This window comes from Copadichromis virginalis, linkage group LG4 (genome assembly GCF_057382275.1).
Source record: "Copadichromis virginalis isolate Kocher_CV1m ecotype Utaka linkage group LG4, C_Virginalis_male_GT1.1, whole genome shotgun sequence".
Lineage (NCBI taxonomy): Eukaryota > Metazoa > Chordata > Actinopteri > Cichliformes > Cichlidae > Copadichromis > Copadichromis virginalis.
Genome location: NC_140621.1, coordinates 17013446 through 17031365, shown reverse-complemented (window position 1 = coordinate 17031365; position 17920 = coordinate 17013446). Strand labels below are relative to the sequence as shown.

General features: G+C 39.3%; 2 protein-coding genes across 2 annotated transcripts; one reads left to right on the top strand and one right to left on the bottom strand.

The window, feature by feature from the left end:
• The first annotated feature begins 1962 nt into the window (after positions 1 to 1962).
• nme4 (NME/NM23 nucleoside diphosphate kinase 4) lies at positions 1963 to 5431 on the top strand. The gene is made up of 5 exons (XM_085453904.1): positions 1963 to 2224; positions 3185 to 3315; positions 3409 to 3510; positions 3644 to 3756; positions 3893 to 5431. The coding sequence occupies exons 1-5, from the start codon at positions 2086 to 2088 to the stop codon at positions 4011 to 4013; spliced, it is 606 nt and encodes a 201-aa protein (XP_085310030.1). The 5' UTR covers positions 1963 to 2085; the 3' UTR covers positions 4014 to 5431.
• Positions 5432 to 5657: 226 nt separating this feature from the next.
• Positions 5658 to 14044, bottom strand: eps8l1a (EPS8 signaling adaptor L1a). Its single transcript, XM_085453903.1, has 14 exons — positions 13893 to 14044; positions 13000 to 13111; positions 12834 to 12892; positions 12483 to 12621; positions 11295 to 11383; positions 11142 to 11216; positions 10919 to 11067; positions 10603 to 10794; positions 10271 to 10376; positions 10029 to 10169; positions 9754 to 9889; positions 7239 to 7386; positions 6733 to 6865; positions 5658 to 6065 (listed from the first exon to the last, which is right to left on the bottom strand). Exons 2-14 carry the CDS (start codon positions 13109 to 13111, stop codon positions 6048 to 6050), a joined length of 1497 nt encoding a protein of 498 aa, XP_085310029.1. The 5' UTR covers positions 13893 to 14044; the 3' UTR covers positions 5658 to 6047.
• Positions 14045 to 17920: the final 3876 nt, after the last annotated feature.

The following is a 17920-nucleotide window of genomic DNA, read 5'->3' as shown; positions in this document are numbered from 1 at the left end:
AAAAAAAGTGATTGGGTGAATGAATTTGTTGTATAAAGTGCTTTAAGTCCTCAGAGTAGAAAAGCGCTATATAAGAACCAGTTCATTTACCATGAACTCTCTTAGTCACGCTGTCTTGTAATGTACCTAATTAGTCTTCAGGAATAGTTCTCTTCAGGCTTCTTGAAGCACGTTCAAAGCTCTTCTCTGGATGTTGGCTGCATTTTTCCTGTCCTTTTTCAACATGATGCCACGCTGCTTCAGTAATGTTGCAGTCTGGGCTCTGGAGAGGCCGATCCATGTCTCATCTAAGTGCTCCATTTTGTGTTTTTCTATCCAGGTATGATTTTGCTACACTCCTTTGTAATCATTGTCATGCTGACTAATGAAGCTGTTGCCTGGTGGTATTTCATGTTGGATGATAATCTGACTACTTTTCTGCATTCATAATTTCCTCAACCCTTTCACCATGTTACAAATGACTAGACATTCACTGTTGTACATTTATCCTGACCACCTCTATATTACTGAAAATGACTTGAACCAAAGTTTTCAAAAGTGAGTTCATCACTCCATAAGACCTGTTGCCACTGAGATATGCTGTGACAGGAAAAAAGTATGTTTCCCCTTCCCGATTTCGGTTTTTAAATCATGAGTTAACTTATTAATGGAAAAAAGTTATCCAAACCTACCTTCATGAATCATGAGTTAATTGTGATTAACCACATTTTTCCTTTTTTTTTTTCTTTTTTTTTTTTTTGAAAGCTGAGTTCAGTTTCACTCACCACACCCAGGACAGATTACTGCCAGACCTGTTGGATCAAGAAATCACTTAACCAGAACCTGTCTGACAAAGTAAGATACGCAAAAAAACAAAGAAAAAGCAGCACATGACACCATTATCCACAAATGGAGAAAATTTGAAACAGTGGTGAATGGTGAGTGCACTGACGACTCGTCCAGGTGTTCACATATAACCCAGAACAACATCTAGTTCATGATTCAACAATAAGAAAGAGTCCAGGCAAAAAAGCCTCCACAGGAGTTCAAAGAAGAATACCAAAAAGAACTCTAAGGCTCATTTCACATTTACCAAAAACCATGTTAATGATCCCCAAGACTTCTGGGAAAATATTCTGTGGACTCAAGAAAGAAACCTGAACTTTTTAGAAGGTTTCAGTCCTGTTACATCTGCAAAAAACTAGAACAGCATTTCATAAAAAGAACATCATACCAACAGTCAAACATGGTGGTGGTAGTGTGACCGTCTGAGTCTGCTTTGCTGCTTCAGACCTTGACGACTTGCTGTAATTGATTGAACTATCTTTGTCGAATATTAAAATTTGTTTGATAAACTGAAATATGAAAGAGTGACAAATACTCAGAAAACTAAGAAACCAGGAAGGCGACAAATACTTTTTCATACAGTCCTGTATATCCAATTTGTTAAGCTTGTATTTGATGCTGATCAAATCCTTAATTTCAGTGAAGTTCTAGTTACATCCACAGGTCATTTAAATATTTTTGTTGAAATACCACCTAACAGTTGCAATTGTAAATTGCGGTAAGTGCCAGATCTAAAGAAAATCACAGATTTGCAAATGTGAGTTGTGGAGGCTGAATGACTAACAGACATCTGGCAAGTACAGATGTTACTTTAAAACAACAAAAAGATGCATTTCGGAGGCTGAATGGTCATAAAATGGCCATTTTAACATATCTTTGCTTCTGCTTTGCGTCTCCTAAGTGTTTTGTTATTATTTAGAAATACACATTTTCAACAAAAAAAGGGCAAAGTGAAGAGCAAGATCAGTGTTCAGCTCTTAAACTGAGCTGGATTTCACCTGCAGAAAGGCGAAAATATCAACTAAATAAGATTTATGCGTGGAAGTGTTTCTTTTGAAATCCATCGGGTTGAAAGCGAAGGGAGATTTTGAGTGACGCACGCGTGTACGGAGAACTAACACAGGTCTGGCATCACTGGAGTTAAATTTCAGATTGAGTGACAATGAGGAGAGACGCACAGAGGGATCACTCGTGAGTTTTTATTGATGAGGGTTGACTTCACTCAGTAGAGGCTGATAAAACGCACGTCACATTACGGCCATGCTGCAGCTGCGCGTTTTTAACAGACTTCTCCAACACTTTTATTGGAGGACTCAAGAATCCACAAAAGGTCTGTTACCTGGTTTTCCTTCTCAGCTGTGGGGTGGATACAGATCTACCTGGCGAAGAAACAAATCAAGTAAGTGACTCATTTTGTACCAGCTGCTAAGTAAAGCCATATGTTTTGCATAGTAGATAAGTATTAGTCCTTCAGATAGAACTTACGCGATTCGTTTGTTAAGAAGTGGCGATTTAAAGCAGTTGGATGCAAATTTTATGTTTTTAAGTGAATGTTCATGAATTGCGAATTAAAAATGTGCACAGTATCTTGAATACGCGATTTTTACACAGTGAAAATGACACTCAAACTGTCACTGTCGAAACCGATTTTAAAAGATTTCTGTTAGCACCGAGTCTAACAAACTTTAGTCTGTTAGACTCGGTCCAAGGCGCAGAGTCCAAGGCAAAGTTTATTTGACCCAAACTTAACGGGCACATTTGGGAAAACAAACTTGCTTGCCAAAAGCTCGGGTCATGAACTGGAACTAGGTTAGGGGTACAAAAGTTAAACGGTGCGCAATACCGACACACAAAACGCAAGTCCCATACAACACACCCAAACCTCTGTGCCAGAACCAGACTTCCATCCAGCCCGCTATGGTGTCGCTGTATTTCGCTGTCACAGCCGGTCTTAAAGATGCAAGGAGACTGCAGTTCTCGTGGATAGTCACGTGTGAATAATTGATAGCGTGCAGTCATTCATAAGGGGCTGTGTGCAGCTTCTATTCTGTGTGTTCTGTAGCTAAACAAAAGCCATACCTCTCATATGCAGTTTTGTTCAGTGAGGGTTGTTGGTCTGTTTTAGGGGTGCAAACTCGCATGCGCGCGTTAGTTTATTGTGTTGTGGGGACGTTGTGTCCCACACACACACAAATGCACGTCTGTGCGTGCGTGTGTGTTGATATGATAAATGTTGATATGATAAATACCACACATTTATAAACTGAGACACCTGCAGACTTTAGTTTGGTATTTTTTATAGTCTTCCCTGCAGTATGGTTAACAACCATTGCTCCTCTTTTGTGTCTGCTCACATCAGGTCTTCCAGATGTGAGGGAGAGGACTCTCATAGCCGTGAAACCAGATGGAGTTCAACGCCGTCTTGTCGGGCAAATAATTCACCGGTTTGAGCAGCGGGGATTCAAGCTGGTTGGCCTGAAGATGGTGCAGGTATAAGAGTTTGAAGTGTGTGTGTGTGTGTGTGTGTGTGTGTGTGTGTGTGTGATCTGCAAGTTTCTTGTTGAATCTGTCTCTGTTTGAAAGGTGTCTGAGGATCTCCTGTCTCAGCACTACCGTGAGCTGAGAGCTAAGCCCTTCTATCCTAGTCTGCAGCATTACATGACCTCAGGGCCTGTGGTGGTCATGGTGAGTGCTCCTCTGTCTGCCTCTTTCGAGGATACTCCTGGTTTTCTCCTTGTTACTTTTCTGCTTATTCTTGTTATAGTTCTTCAGTAGGTTTATCAGTCTTGCCAACACATGCTGCTTTACTTTTATTTAGGTATGGGAGGGGCCCAATGTAGTCCAGACATCACGTAAAATGGTAGGACACACTAACCCAACTGAAGCCCAGGCGGGCACAGTCAGAGGAGATTTCAGCGTCCATGTCAGCAGGTAACCTGACTTTATTTCATTTCATTATGTGTGCTGATATTTGTGACATAAAACTGATTTTTAACATTAAAGCCTATGAAGGTATGTGCTTTTATGACGTGGCAGTACAGTAACCATGTGTGTTGGTCACTTAAAGGAACGTTGTCCATGCCAGTGATTCACTGGAGGGTGCTCGACGGGAGATCCAGCTGTGGTTTCAGGGAAAGGATCTCCTGAAGTGGGAATGCTGCAACCAGGGCAACATGATGGAGGACTGAAGATGCTTGACAGTTCAAGGCAGTGAGAATCAGTAATAACTACCTCTTCTCCTGCTGCCTAATGACAGTGCCACCACAGTTTCTCTCTCTAAGTAATTTACCTCATTAAGTGCACTAAGAATCAAAAGATTTTTGCTAAAGCAAATGTGAGATTTTAGAATACCAACTACGCATATGTACATATAATACAGTAGGCATCTTAGTCTTAGCATTGGATTATTATTGCTATACACCAACCAGCTACAGCCATGGAAAAATACTGACTGGGACTACTGGGCATGCACTTAAGGTACCCCAAAGGCTAAGCGGCTCCTGATCTAGACCCTCTGCTTGTCAGTTTCTGCTTCATTCATGAAGGTAACTATCTTTTCAAATAAAGAAAAATGAACAACAACCAAAAAGTTAGAAAATCTCTGCAAATAGAGAGCAATGTTTAGGTGCAGAATGGCTGTAAAGTCTGCAAACAGCCATAATGAGATACAAAGTCCACACAAACAGATGCGAGTTTTGGATCACAAAGAAACACAAAACGATCACGGGCAAAAAATGTTTCTCTACCTTTTTTTTTTTTTTTTTTTTTTGATCTGCAAGTCTTTCAGTGTGCCTGCCTACTCCAGCAGAGTAATACATCTACCCACTTTGCAGAAATAATTCAGTAATGGTATGAAGAACATGACAGAAAGCTCGAAGTGTTGACTTGGCTTCCAAATTCCTCAGATTATGATCTGATTGAGTATCTGTGGGCCGTGCCAGAAAAACGAGTCTAACGCACAGAAATACAACCTTTTAGGTTAAGACTTGAAGGATCTGCTGCTAATGTCTTGGTGCTTGATACTACAGGGTCCAGTTAGAAGACTGATCAGAGCTGTTTTTGTATCATAATGGGTCTACAATATTAGACAGCTGGTCTTGATTTTTGTGACTGATGAGTGCATTGTTTCTGGTTAATAGTTATATGCATTTGGTCTAACAAAGAGTGTGTGTGTGTGTGTGTGTGTGTGTGTGTGTGTGTGTGTGTGTGTGTGTGTGTGTGTGTTGTTTATACTGTTAGTTCCCCTTCCCCACATCTGGCCCACTGTAATGTGATTATTCTCATTAACAAATATAATTATTATTTAATGTATACATAATTAAACTGTTTACTTGACCTCTGTCCTCAGATAACCTAAGTGCAATTTTATATGTGATTTGAAATTTTGTGATACATTTTTTTTTAACTGAAAACATGAAATAATCTTTCTACCTCTCAAGAAATTAAACAAGAGTTTCCCCCATAATGTTAACTAACTGCTATCAGGTATCAGAGTTTTTATGTGAGTTTACATTTGTAGTATCGCTTTCTCGTGATTATTTTTAATCATGTTTTAACTCTTTGCACTGCTTCAAAATTTCTTAAGTATTAAAGTGAGGAGTCTATATGCAATTGCCATCTTTTTATGTATAATTTATATATAACAACAAGCAAAATAATGAAATACAGTTCATATATATATATATATATATATATATATATATATATATATATATATATATATATATATATATATATTATATCTATATCTAGCCATCTTTATATACATACACACACACACACACACACACACATATCTCAGTGTTGTAAATTATGGTATTTCAGGGTTATAAGCATTGAAAGACAGCATATATTTTAGGTTGGGGGGTTACTGTCATACAAATATGTTAGCTGTAAAAAAAAATAATAAAAAAAAAATCATGCACTGTATGGAAGGAATACAATTAAACCTGCATGAAGATTACAAACATGTCAAACTAAAAACCAGACGACAACAACAACAACAAATTGGTTCCCAGAGTATTTAAATAGAATTTCTTCTAAAATCTGTTGTTTTTGTTGATAAATTAGCAGACTCTGTGATTAAAATATGAGCATTACCTCTATATCAAATAAGCATTCATGTTACATCTGTATTAAAGGATATTTTAACTCTGTTACAATACATCACTCTTTCTTTGTGAGTTAATCTTTAACTCTTGGATCCATCGAAGCATCCAGTTCTAAAGTTTTTGTGCATTCTGGGGAGGACAGAAGATATAATTTGTTTTCACTTCTTAATGAAATTAAAGTTCTTGATCATATTTTTAAAAGAAAATCAGATTTAGACACATCACCAAAAACTATCTGTTTATGAAGTCTATTTACTAAAAGCAAGAAAAATCACAAAAGCTGCCCACCCACACCAAGTATAGGCAACATGTGACACATAAACATGGACTATCTTGTGGATAGTTTGTTTTTTTTACTAGTTAAATTTGCTCTGATTTACAATCTTCCTTTTTTTTTCTTTTCTTTTTTTTTTTTTTAAATAGACAAGTTGACAAATGTTCTTACCCCAATTAAGTTTTGTTGACAAAATTTGTGAATAGGTATGTTCATTTGTAAATATTTAAATGTTGCAAATACTTCAAATAGATTGTGTTTGGCATTTACTTCCACTTAAATGAAACTATGACCACATTTTAAAAACTAATTTATACAGGAGTGCATTCAATTTGAAATTGCTCACATTTTTGCCATTGTAAATCTTTAATCAGTTTGGGGCAGTGGCAATAATGTAAGTCTGTGCATAAGTCAAGGCTGAGCAAACAAATGACTCAACACTCACCCAAGCATATCTTTGCAAATACACACATACACACAAACTAGTACATCCAGATAAAAAAAAAAAAATAGGGAACAAACCTTAAGCAGAGTCTTCTCTGCCATTATCTGGCTGTAAACATTTTCACCCTCTTCTGGTGCCACTGCAACAAACTCCTCCTTATTTAGGGAGAACAGCTGCGCTCCGTTTAAAATTCCCAGGCTCTCAACAGTGCTGAGCAGGAATGAATTACAAGATCAGCATTTTTGTGCTTTCACTGTGAAAAAGATCCTATTTTTAATATTCACCTTTTAATTTCTAAAGAAGAACTTGACTTTTAAGTCCAATTCATTACCCAGTAAAGCTATGATAAACAGTAAAGCTACAATACTTAAGCTATTTTAATCCTTATACAACTTCAGGGTTTTTGAAACCTACATCTGCAGTATTGCACACATTTATCTCCTGGCTAGCAGGAGTGCTAGTGCTAATGCGCAAAACCAATATAATATAAAAATTAAACAGCATGTTTAAACATGCTATTCCTTAGTGGAGCTTGAGTACTAACTCTAGCTAATATGAACAAATATGTTTGTGGAGTACTCACACTGCGCTGAAGCCTTTGGCAGTAAGCCAGGCTGCCACCTCAGAAGATGGAGAGCCATAGTTCAGAGGTGTAGAGTTATCAGCTGTCTGTTTAAATGAGCCTCTTCTCCGGGCTATCCTTTGTAGAAGCTCATCATTCATTATCAGAACTGTACAAAGAAGAAAAACAACTGCATTTATATACACCTGTACAGTTGTAGCTGGAGTTGCACTTATTGCTTAACATCAACAACTATGAGCCTTGCCTGTTTGATTTATGTGAAAGCAGGAATTCATGTCATATAATGCAATAAACATCATGATTTTGATTATGAAAAACACTTTAGTCAGCTGAAATAAAAATCTATACTAGACCTTTGCTGAATTACATTTTACACATATCAAACTAAAGTAAAAGTTATATTTATATGAACATATCGTTCCCCTTTACAAAGTGTTCTTTTTGTAATACCAAGCAACTTAAATTCCAAAGCAGAAATACATCTTATATTATAATAAAAAAAACATTTTAAATTTATATTAAAACCATTAAATACGTTTTAAGATTGAAAACTTTAAATAAGAACATATTCCAGTGATTTGCAAACTTCACAAATCTATATTTTAACTTGATTTTCAGCCTGTCCCTTAAGATTTCTCCAGATTCTCTGAATCTTTTGATGATACTATACCCTCTCATAGATGACTTATTTCATGTTTGTGACTGGTTGCCAGTTAGCCTTGCCTACAAAATGTTCCTCCAGCTATTTCTTTTTAGTACCGGTTACTTTTCCAGGCATTTCTTGTACCAACTTTTTTCTAGATGTGCTCCTGCCATCAAATTCAAATGTCATGAAATAGTAAAACGTGTCAATTTTCTTAGTTTTCATACAGTGGGGCAAAAAAGTATTTAGTCAGCCACCGATTGTGCAAGTTCCCCCACCTAAAATGATGACAGAGGTCAGTAATTTGCACCAGAGGTACACTTCAACTGTGAGAGACAGAATGTGAAAAAAAAATCCATGAATCCACATGGTAGGATTTGTAAAGAATTTATTCGTAAATCAGGGTGGAAAATAAGTATTTGGTCAATAACAAAAATACAACTCAATACTTTGTAACATAACCTTTGTTGGCAATAACAGAGGTCATACGTTTACTATAGGTCTTTACCAGGTTTGCACACACAGTAGCTGGTATTTTGGCCCATTCCTCCATGCAGATCTTCTCGAGAGCAGTGATGTTTTGGGGCTGTCGCCGAGCAACACGGACTTTCAACTCCCGCCACAGATTTTCTATGGGGTTGAGGTCTGGAGACTGGCTAGGCCACTCCAGGACTTTCAAATGCTTCTTACGGAGCCACTCCTTTGTTGCCCGGGCGGTGTGTTTTGGATCATTGTCATGTTGGAAGACCCAGCCTCGTTTCATCTTCAAAGTTCTCACTGATGGAAGGAGGTTTTGGCTCAAAATCTCACGATACATGGCCCCATTCATTCTGTCCTTAACACGGATCAGTCGTCCTGTCCCCTTGGCAGAAAAACAGCCCCATAGCATGATGTTTCCACCCCCATGCTTCACAGTAGGTATGGTGTTCTTGGGATGCAACTCAGTATTCTTCGTCCTCCAAACACGATGAGTTGAGTTTATACCAAAAAGTTCTACTTTGGTTTCATCTGACCACATGACATTCTCCCAATCCTCTGCTGTATCATCCATGTGCTCTCTGGCAAACTTCAGACGGGCCTGGACATGCGCTGGCTTCAGCAGCGGAACACGTCTGGCACTGCGGGATTTGATTCCCTGCCGTTGTAGTGTGTTACTGATGGTGACCTTTGTTACTTTGGTCCCAGCTCTCTGCAGGTCATTCACCAGGTCCCCCCGTGTGGTTCTGGGATCTTTGCTCACCGTTCTCATGATCATTTTGACCCCACGGGATGAGATCTTGCGTGGAGCCCCAGATCGAGGGAGATTATCAGTGGTCTTGTATGTCTTCCATTTTCTGATGATTGCTCCCACAGTTGATTTTTTTCACACCAAGCTGCTTGCCTATTGTAGATTCACTCTTCCCAGTCTGGTGCAGGTCTACAATACTTTTCCTGGTGTCCTTCGAAAGCTCTTTGGTCTTGGCCATGGCGGAGTTTGGAGTCTGACTGTTTGAGGCTGTGGACAGGTGTCTTTTATACAGATGATGAGTTCAAACAGGTGCCATTCATACAGGTAACGAGTGGGGGACAGAAAAGCTTCTTACAGAAGACGTTACAGGTCTGTGAGAGCCAGAGATTTTCCTTGTTTGAGGTGACCAAATACTTATTTTCCACCCTAATTTACGAATAAATTCTTTACAAATCCTACCATGTGAATTCATGGATTTTTTTTTTCACATTCTGTCTCTCACAGTTGAAGTGTACCTCTGGTGCAAATTACTGACCTCTGTCATCATTTTAAGTGGGGGAACTTGCACAATCGGTGGCTGACTAAATACTTTTTTGCCCCACTGTATGTGTTTATGACGTTTCTGTCTGCCCATATTCATTTACCTCTGTCAGGTTCATCTCCCTGCATCCTTGTAGATGGTAAAACCATGCTTTGAGGTCGCACTGCTGGGGTTGCTGTAGTGGGACCCCCGCTTGATGGGGTGTATGAGAAGCGCTTTGAGTGAGGGACAGGACCTGCCTTTTGTTGTGGAAAAAAAAGCAGGAATGAACAAAAACTACATGACAACATTAGCCAAGAAATCACAGTATGTACAGTTTCTGAGGCAGTGGCACAAATAAAATTCTGTGTATTTGTGTAGCTGTGTGTCGTCTTATACCTGTGACTCCCTGTGCACCACTGAGCCATCTTTCTCTATCTTATTCAGAGCAGACACAGGCTCCAAAATGTTAAAAGGAACAAATCCTATCTCGCCATAGCTGTTCCGACACTTCCACCAGCGTTTTGATGAGTTAATCACCTACGGAAAGATGACTCTCATTAGCCAAGTTGTGTGACGTACTCCTGGATCTAAACTCTACTTTTGTATTCAGATCGCCACCCATATTTCAGGGTGTGTACCTCAAGTGTTTCTCCTTTTAGCACAGAGAGTTCACTGCTGTTTCTGGCGACAAAGTCGTAACTGCAGCGGTAATGGCTCTCACCATGCGCATGTCCATTTCCGTCTCTGAAAAACAGATAGTATTTAAAAGATATGCAAAACATAAAAAAAATAAACATGAAATTGGAGCCAGATATCAGTAATCTTAATCATGGTTTGCCACTAAAAGCATTTGACTGATTTGATTCTAGCCAGTAAGAATACAGCCTCCACAAAAACAATCACAACTGCTATGAAACCATAATAATGTCTTGCTCTATTTGTATGTATTTACACTTCTTCAGTGGCCTACCTGGGGCTCTGTGCTGCCTGTTGAGCTTCTTCCTGCTGACTTTGTTTCTGCTTGGTTTCATTGAAAGCATCTACTTTGTGCTGAAGCTCGATGGGATCTTCAAAAGGCTGGCCAGTAGAGTCATGAGTCTGAGGCTTCCACCCATCCAGAAAGACAGGTGTATACGGAGGAACAGTCACACCGAGGTGGGAGCTGGAGAAAGTGGAACGAGCCTGTCATTAAAACCGTGTTGTGCACAGTCTCTAGTAAAGCTGACACACACACACACACACACACACACACACACACACACACACACACACACACACACACACACCTGGGTGAGGTCCAGCTGGTCCCCAGTGAAGTCCACAGCTCATTTTCCTCTAAAGTCAGATGTTCCTGGAGCAGTTTAACGGCACCATTGGTCAAAGCAGGACTGATGATGGATGCAGCTAATGCTGGCCCCCCAGTGGTATTCACCATCTGTAAGAGAGAGGTCTCTACAGTAAAGATCAAAGAAAGAGGAAAAGAAGAAAAAGCACTAAATGAGGTCTCACCAGTCTGAGAGGCACAAAGATGTGGTGGAGCAGCTCTGGGGCATTGGGCTGTGAGATATATGACTTCAGGCGGTCCTGAAAAAAATCAATTTTGTTTTTTGTATTTATCAAAGAAATCTCTTTATGCTTAAATAGAACGTAGTCTAATCATACCAGCAGACTGAAGGAGTACTTGATTTTCTGAAAGATGTTCACAAAGTCTTCTTCTGGGGGAGGACTGGCTTTCATGGTCAACAAACCATCTGCACACAGAACAGCAAAATATATACACCATAGACATAAAACATAAGGTTGTTATAACCACAGCGTACAAGTATTGCTTTTACCGATACATTTACTAAATCTAGAATCAAGTTTAACATCATTCTACTCACATACAAGGTCTTGAGTAATCAGACCCCATCTTATCTTAAAGACCAAATAGTAACATATCACCCCAATAGAGCACTTTGCTCCTCAGTTACTTGAGGTTCTTATGGTGTTTAAAAGTACAATGGGAAGCAGAGCCTTCACCCTGTCCTTGAGCCTGGTTCTGCTGGAGGTCTCTTCCTGTTAAAAGGGAGCTTTTCCTTCCCACTTTCACCAAAGTGCTTGCTCATTGGGAGGGGTGGGGGGGTCACTTGATTATTGTTTTTTTCTGTTTTCTCTGTATTATTGTGGGCTTCTTGGTCACTATGCAAATAAAATTGAACTGAACGGAGTATATCTGGAGCATGATACAGACTATCATGTGGATGCTAACACTTTAGTTTGGGGAAAATTCTGAAAAACAAAAGTAGAAATGAACAGAAATACTAGAAGCACAACATACCATGACCTTTGTTCTAGCTTGTCACAGCAAGTGCTCGTATAAGACAAAGTAATGACTAATAAGAGCCTTCCTTTAGTCCATCCCAGTGTTAATTTAGGAAACACCCAGATGAGTTTGCCAAGTTAGACAAAAAGAGAAATACTTAGTGACTCAGACTCAGACATTAATTGTGCCCAATATAAAACATAATAATATCATGCTATATGAAGAAACAGCAGTGCATAAACGTGTTCAGGTACTTGCATGCCTTGTGTCTTAGACATTCTCACGATGTGCAGGAATTTTCTGCGTTACCCGAATGTTTGGTTTTTTTTCATCCTGCCTGTTGAGTTTCAGTGTGTAAAATATTGAGTCAATGTCAATCGCTCCTTCCTCCACATGTCTGAAGCTCACTTTCATCTGCTAACCTACATTTTAAATTTCAACCTTATCCAAAACATATCTGGCTCTTCGGTATCACTCGAAGAGACAGGTTTCCTTGTTTCCAATATAAGTCATTTATTTTGGTCAGAAATTGTCGAGGTCCTCACCTTCTTGGGTCTTTTTATCCTTCTTGGTCTTCCTCTCGTTTTTCTTTTTCCTTTGGTTGAGGACAGTCTGGGCTTCTGCCGCCTGTTGTAAGCGCGACATGAATCGCTCCACATCGTCAAAGCAGTGGTTCATAATCTCCTGAGGAATGATTCACACACGAGGCTCTCATCATATCGCTTGTTTTTGATTTTAAAGAACACTACACCACATCGGTTTACTGTTTCTAAAGTTTAGATAATAAATCTGGGGTTATTGTTCATATGTGTGTGATTTTCTGATTGTGTTGATAATTTCCAAGTCTTGTTTGTACCCACTCATATATACAAAAAAAGAGGCGTATGAGTACGTACCACTTCTCTGTCTGCATTCAGTGGAGGGATCTGATTCGACTCCCCACTGGTACCATTCTCTGAGCAGAAATAGAACAAGGCCATTAATTCAAAGTTTACAAAAAGCATATGCAAAAGATGGAAACACATGTTTTTGCCAACACCACATTCTTGGAGAGGAGTGTACCTTTGCCAGACTTGTTAGGAACCCCATCAGAAAGCTCCTGCTGTCCTTTAAGGACCATAACTCGGACACCTGAAGGCTTTCTAGGGAGCACCGATGGAAGTGATGTTGACATCTGTTTCACGTGGACATAAACAGAATTCAATGTAATATACACAGAATGGGGAATGATGTTTTGGTAGCACACCAATGACATTTACCCTTTTTTTATGTCTCCTTTCTTGTCCCACTTGAATTGTTATATTTGATCTCTCGTCCTTAGCGTTTTTAAACGTTCACATGTAGATAACTAGTCTTCAATGATATAAAAGATTCTCATTAACTTTGCCTGCCTGACATCTTGGCGTCATATTAATTATACCCATTACATCAAAAAGAAAAGATGATTAAGAGCACAACAATGGCACATACCACAGGCTGATTGTAAGAATGCCGAGTATTCAGCATTGTGCATACTGGCATGTTCACATGCAGGTAAGTGACAGGTACACTACAGGAAAAGATACCAGATGGTATGCAGATGATGCAACAATCAAAGCGCGACAGAGAAACTCCACCACAGCTCAGTTTTCCTAAAAGGCTGTCCTTTACAGGTCATACAGTAGCTATCCTGACATCTCATCTTTCTGCCTTTCTCCTTCAGCAGTTCATGCAATTAACAGCAAGCAAATACACGCACTGACGTTTTGAGCACCTGTTTGTACACCGCCCCAAATGTACTCCTCTGAGAAACATTACTGACACAAGATAGCCGTCCTAGATCTAACAGGTGTATCTGTCTCTCTCAGTTCCTACCTCTGTTTTTCCCCCTCTCTTTCTCTTTCTCACCCTCTCTCTCACACACACACATACACTTTACACAAGCTAATTCTTTAAACCGACATACATCAACGTACCTTTTGGTGTGTCTCGCGTGTTTGAATCCGGGGTAAAGACACCACTCCTCCTGCTCAAGTGACTGTAGTGAGTTTGGCTGTTTTGCGAGAGGATGTCTTTCCTCCTTGGGATGTGCCAAAACAAGAAAAACAAGTCTGGCGTCCTTTCGTAGTCACACTGCATTGTTTTATTCCCTCCTATAACACACAGATACAGAGGTTGGCTCTCTCCCTCCCTCCCTGAGATTCTTTCTCTGCATCTTGGTGAACTTCTCCTTCCTTATCACAGGTATTTCAACCAACAACTGCCTGTGGCTTATGCCCAGAGCCTAACGCGATCCGCACTGCATTCTTTCTCACCAATGTAGCACAGTCTTACTCAAGCACACCACCTCCACTCATTCAGAGAAATTAAGTTTCATTTGAGCCGAGGCCAAAGCCACCATAAAAGCTGTTGGTAAAGATCTAATTTATTTGTCCTTTTACTTTGTATTCATGAACTTGTCTTTAGTTTCTACCTGCTAATCGCACAGTCACAAAAATAATAAGAATAAATTAAATATCCAGGATGCTATTTATTTATTCTAGTTGTCTCTTTCTTGGGTTCTTGTTACCCAATGGAAACCAAAGCGAATAGTTAAAGAGTGAATCACTTATTAACCATTCGCTATACACAATTTTTACTTGGTGTGTAATGACTGAAAGAATTAATGCCTGAAAAAGATAATCTGTAATTTACAGAATAATGTTGCAATTAATCACATTTTAGGAAACAACTTTTGAGGCTTAACTCAACCAGGCCTTGTTTAGCTCTCACACCTTGGCTGAGGTTCTTTATCAACCTTAAGGTGAATATTGATGGTTTACAACAAAATGTAAGATGACAAATACAACCCTAAGGTTAATGTTTTATTTCTGAGCACAAAGGGATTCCACATTGACTTTACGCAGGTAGGCATGCAGCAGAAAATGAACAGAGGCCTTTTAAGCTGTAATGTAGTGACACCAGCTGGTCATTTCAGCTAATTTCATCATGTCTGACCTGGCTGTTGCACAGCATGTTGATACTGCACGAGGTTGCATAGAATCAACTCTGTGTTTGATGCTTTCTGTGATCTGACGTTGGTGATTAAAGACACTGTGTCCCATGTGGTTTCCACAACAAACTATCCTATGGTCTTTTCCTGACTGACAGCTAATGTGATGATTAGATCAACCTATAAGAACAAAGTTTTTGTTTTTGTTTGTTTGCTTGTTTTGTTTTTTTTCACTGAAATGTGAATTCATGCCAGAAAACAACAATCACTTTCAGTTTCAAGCATGTGTACCAACAGGACATTTTCCACATTTAGGCTGTTCTAAAAAAAAAAGATTTACTTTCCATCTATTATTGCATGTGATAGTGAGTAATACAAGACATTTTCAGCTGTACAATTAGTTTAGGATTTACTATCCTGCTGTGAGCTTTGCCTTGCAGAAGAGCACTTATAATGTGCATTCTAGCTGCATGGTTACTCCTTCAGTACAAAGATGTCCAGTGTGTAAATCTCTGTCCCTACACAGAGGTGTAAATCTCTGTGTAGGGACAGTTTCATTAAGGGATAGTTTCATTACAAATGTAATGAAACTATCCCTTAAAAAATGTTAATAGGCTGTTTTTCTTTTCAACATGTGAACAGGTAAATATGAGCTTTATCTCCCTTTAAGAGCCTAAATGTTTCCCTTTATGGATTCATGAATATGCTCAGTTGAATTACCGCTCTGATTCATTGCTCCTCTAATCGCACTACTGGAACCACAACGTTCAAGTCAGTGGATTACCATTTGGGTGACTTGGTATAAATTGTCGTTGTGACACATTTTCTCCACCAGGGGGAGTGCAGCTACTCTACTACTAAAAATGATTCATAATACTATACCGTAAGTGGCTTTGTGGACACAGACAGGTTTTTATTTTAATCCTAATCCATGTCATATATATTTAATATCAGTACCCATTTTTATGCAAAGAGCCCACAATTTTGTTTATTTGTAGTGACAATCTAATTGTTTTTCAAGTAGCACTGTTGAAGCATGTTAATATTTCTCAGAAAACCTATACCCCCGCTGGTTTTTTAAACTACAAATGCCTTCACGCAAAACAGCTTCGTTACAAAACCCCGTGTATTGCAGTTTAGTATCTGAGTTATTCCCAATGCACACTGACTATGAGCCACTTGTTGATTTCTGTGCATTTCTGTGCGTAAAGTAAGGCACAGACGGCGCACTCTTCTGCGCTCTCTGGCTGAGCTTTAATTAATCTACTAATGACTTTTATTTCTGCGCATGACTGCAGCCTATAATTAAGTCAAGTGTGAGAGTTCAGTGTGCTCACTGTCAAGCCGTGCAGGTTCCACACAGTAATCCAGCAGCAGTGTGTATTCTTGTGTTGTCAAGCCCCGCTTCCCATTTTGGGGAAGGGCAGCTCAGCCCCTTCGGTCTTCCCATTGGCTCAGCTCCTCTCCTTCGTTTCTTCTTGACTTGTTGACCACGGTTTGTTCCAGCTCTCGTAAACGTGTCCGCAAGTTGTCAAACCTGGTCAAGGCTTTTGTCCCCGTATAAATTTTATCTGCTACCCCGATTGTTATCAGAAACAACGAAAAGGAAACTATTTTAAAAGAAGCCCTGTGGGAAGACGAGCAGAGAAACTAACACCAGGACTGCTGGAAACTCTACTCCTCAGTGGGACCGTGCTGTCAGCATGGTATGTCCACAGCACATCGTTATTCGACTGTTATTCTTTAATAGTGTGGCTTTGTGAGCTCTAATCTCAGTCATACTTTTTTTCCAGCGAAAAAACGGGTCTTGTTATTACTATTGTTTGCACTGCATACTGCTGGCTGGTTCCTTTGTCAGTTATGTAATGAGTCATGTGTGCGTTAGGGCTGTATGCTACCTCACTATGATTAAGCCCCCCTATACATTCTTACACAAGAATGCACTCATTGTTTATATGTTGAGCAGCACCTACACAACCAAACTTAAACCCAGTGACATACAGTATGGTTTGCTGCATATAGCAAGCTGCAGCCAAATATACAGTCATTAACTTTTTTTAAAGTCTCTCTTTATCTTCTTTTTGTTTTGTTTTGGGGGTTGTGTCTGTTTTAGTCCCTTAAACTTTGAGCACAGATGATAAAATCTGCCACAGCTCTTAAACCTTTATCTGATCTGTGGATGCAAACGCCCTCCGAGATGAAAGGCTGCTCTCTAGCATCCTAATCACCAGTTTCATCAGTTTTTAAACTGGACATTTACAATGGAGCCACGAGCATCTATAGCTCTATGTTACTCAAACTGAATTATAAATAGCAATGAACAACCCTTTATGTGATAAGCTGTATGGTAAAGCCAGCTGCATTCAGGGAAAATTGTCATGCTCATATTACAGTTTTGGTTATAGCAACATGTAAGATAAGATAAGATAAGATAAGATAAGATAAGACTTTATTGATCCCACAACGGGGAAATTTTTGCATCACCTCAGCTCAGGTACAGATATCAGAAGGAAATACAAAAATACAAATAAGTACAATCAATGAAAAAAGATAATATACAATGGTAGCATACACAGTATGTGATTATGGATATGGTTGGAACTATGGAAGACATAAACTATATAGCTTGATATAGCTATTGTACCACTACTATTCCTATTTATAGACATGTACACATACACATGTATACACTAAATAGACATATGTATACATATACATACATATATACCTGCACATGTCCATACACATGGAAGGTCCATTATGCATGAAGTGGTGACCGTGGATATTCACAGTGTCCAGTGACTTATGACATTGTGATTGAGGAGTTATAGAGTCTAACTGCTGTTGGGATGAATGATCTGCGAAAGCGCTCCTTCCTGCAGCGAGGGTGTTTCAGTCTCTGACTAAAGGAGCTGCTCAGCCCACTCACATCAGAATCAGAATCAGAATCAGAATGGGTTTATTGCCAGATGTTGAGGTTTACAACATTAGGAAATTGCTGCGGTGCTTCAG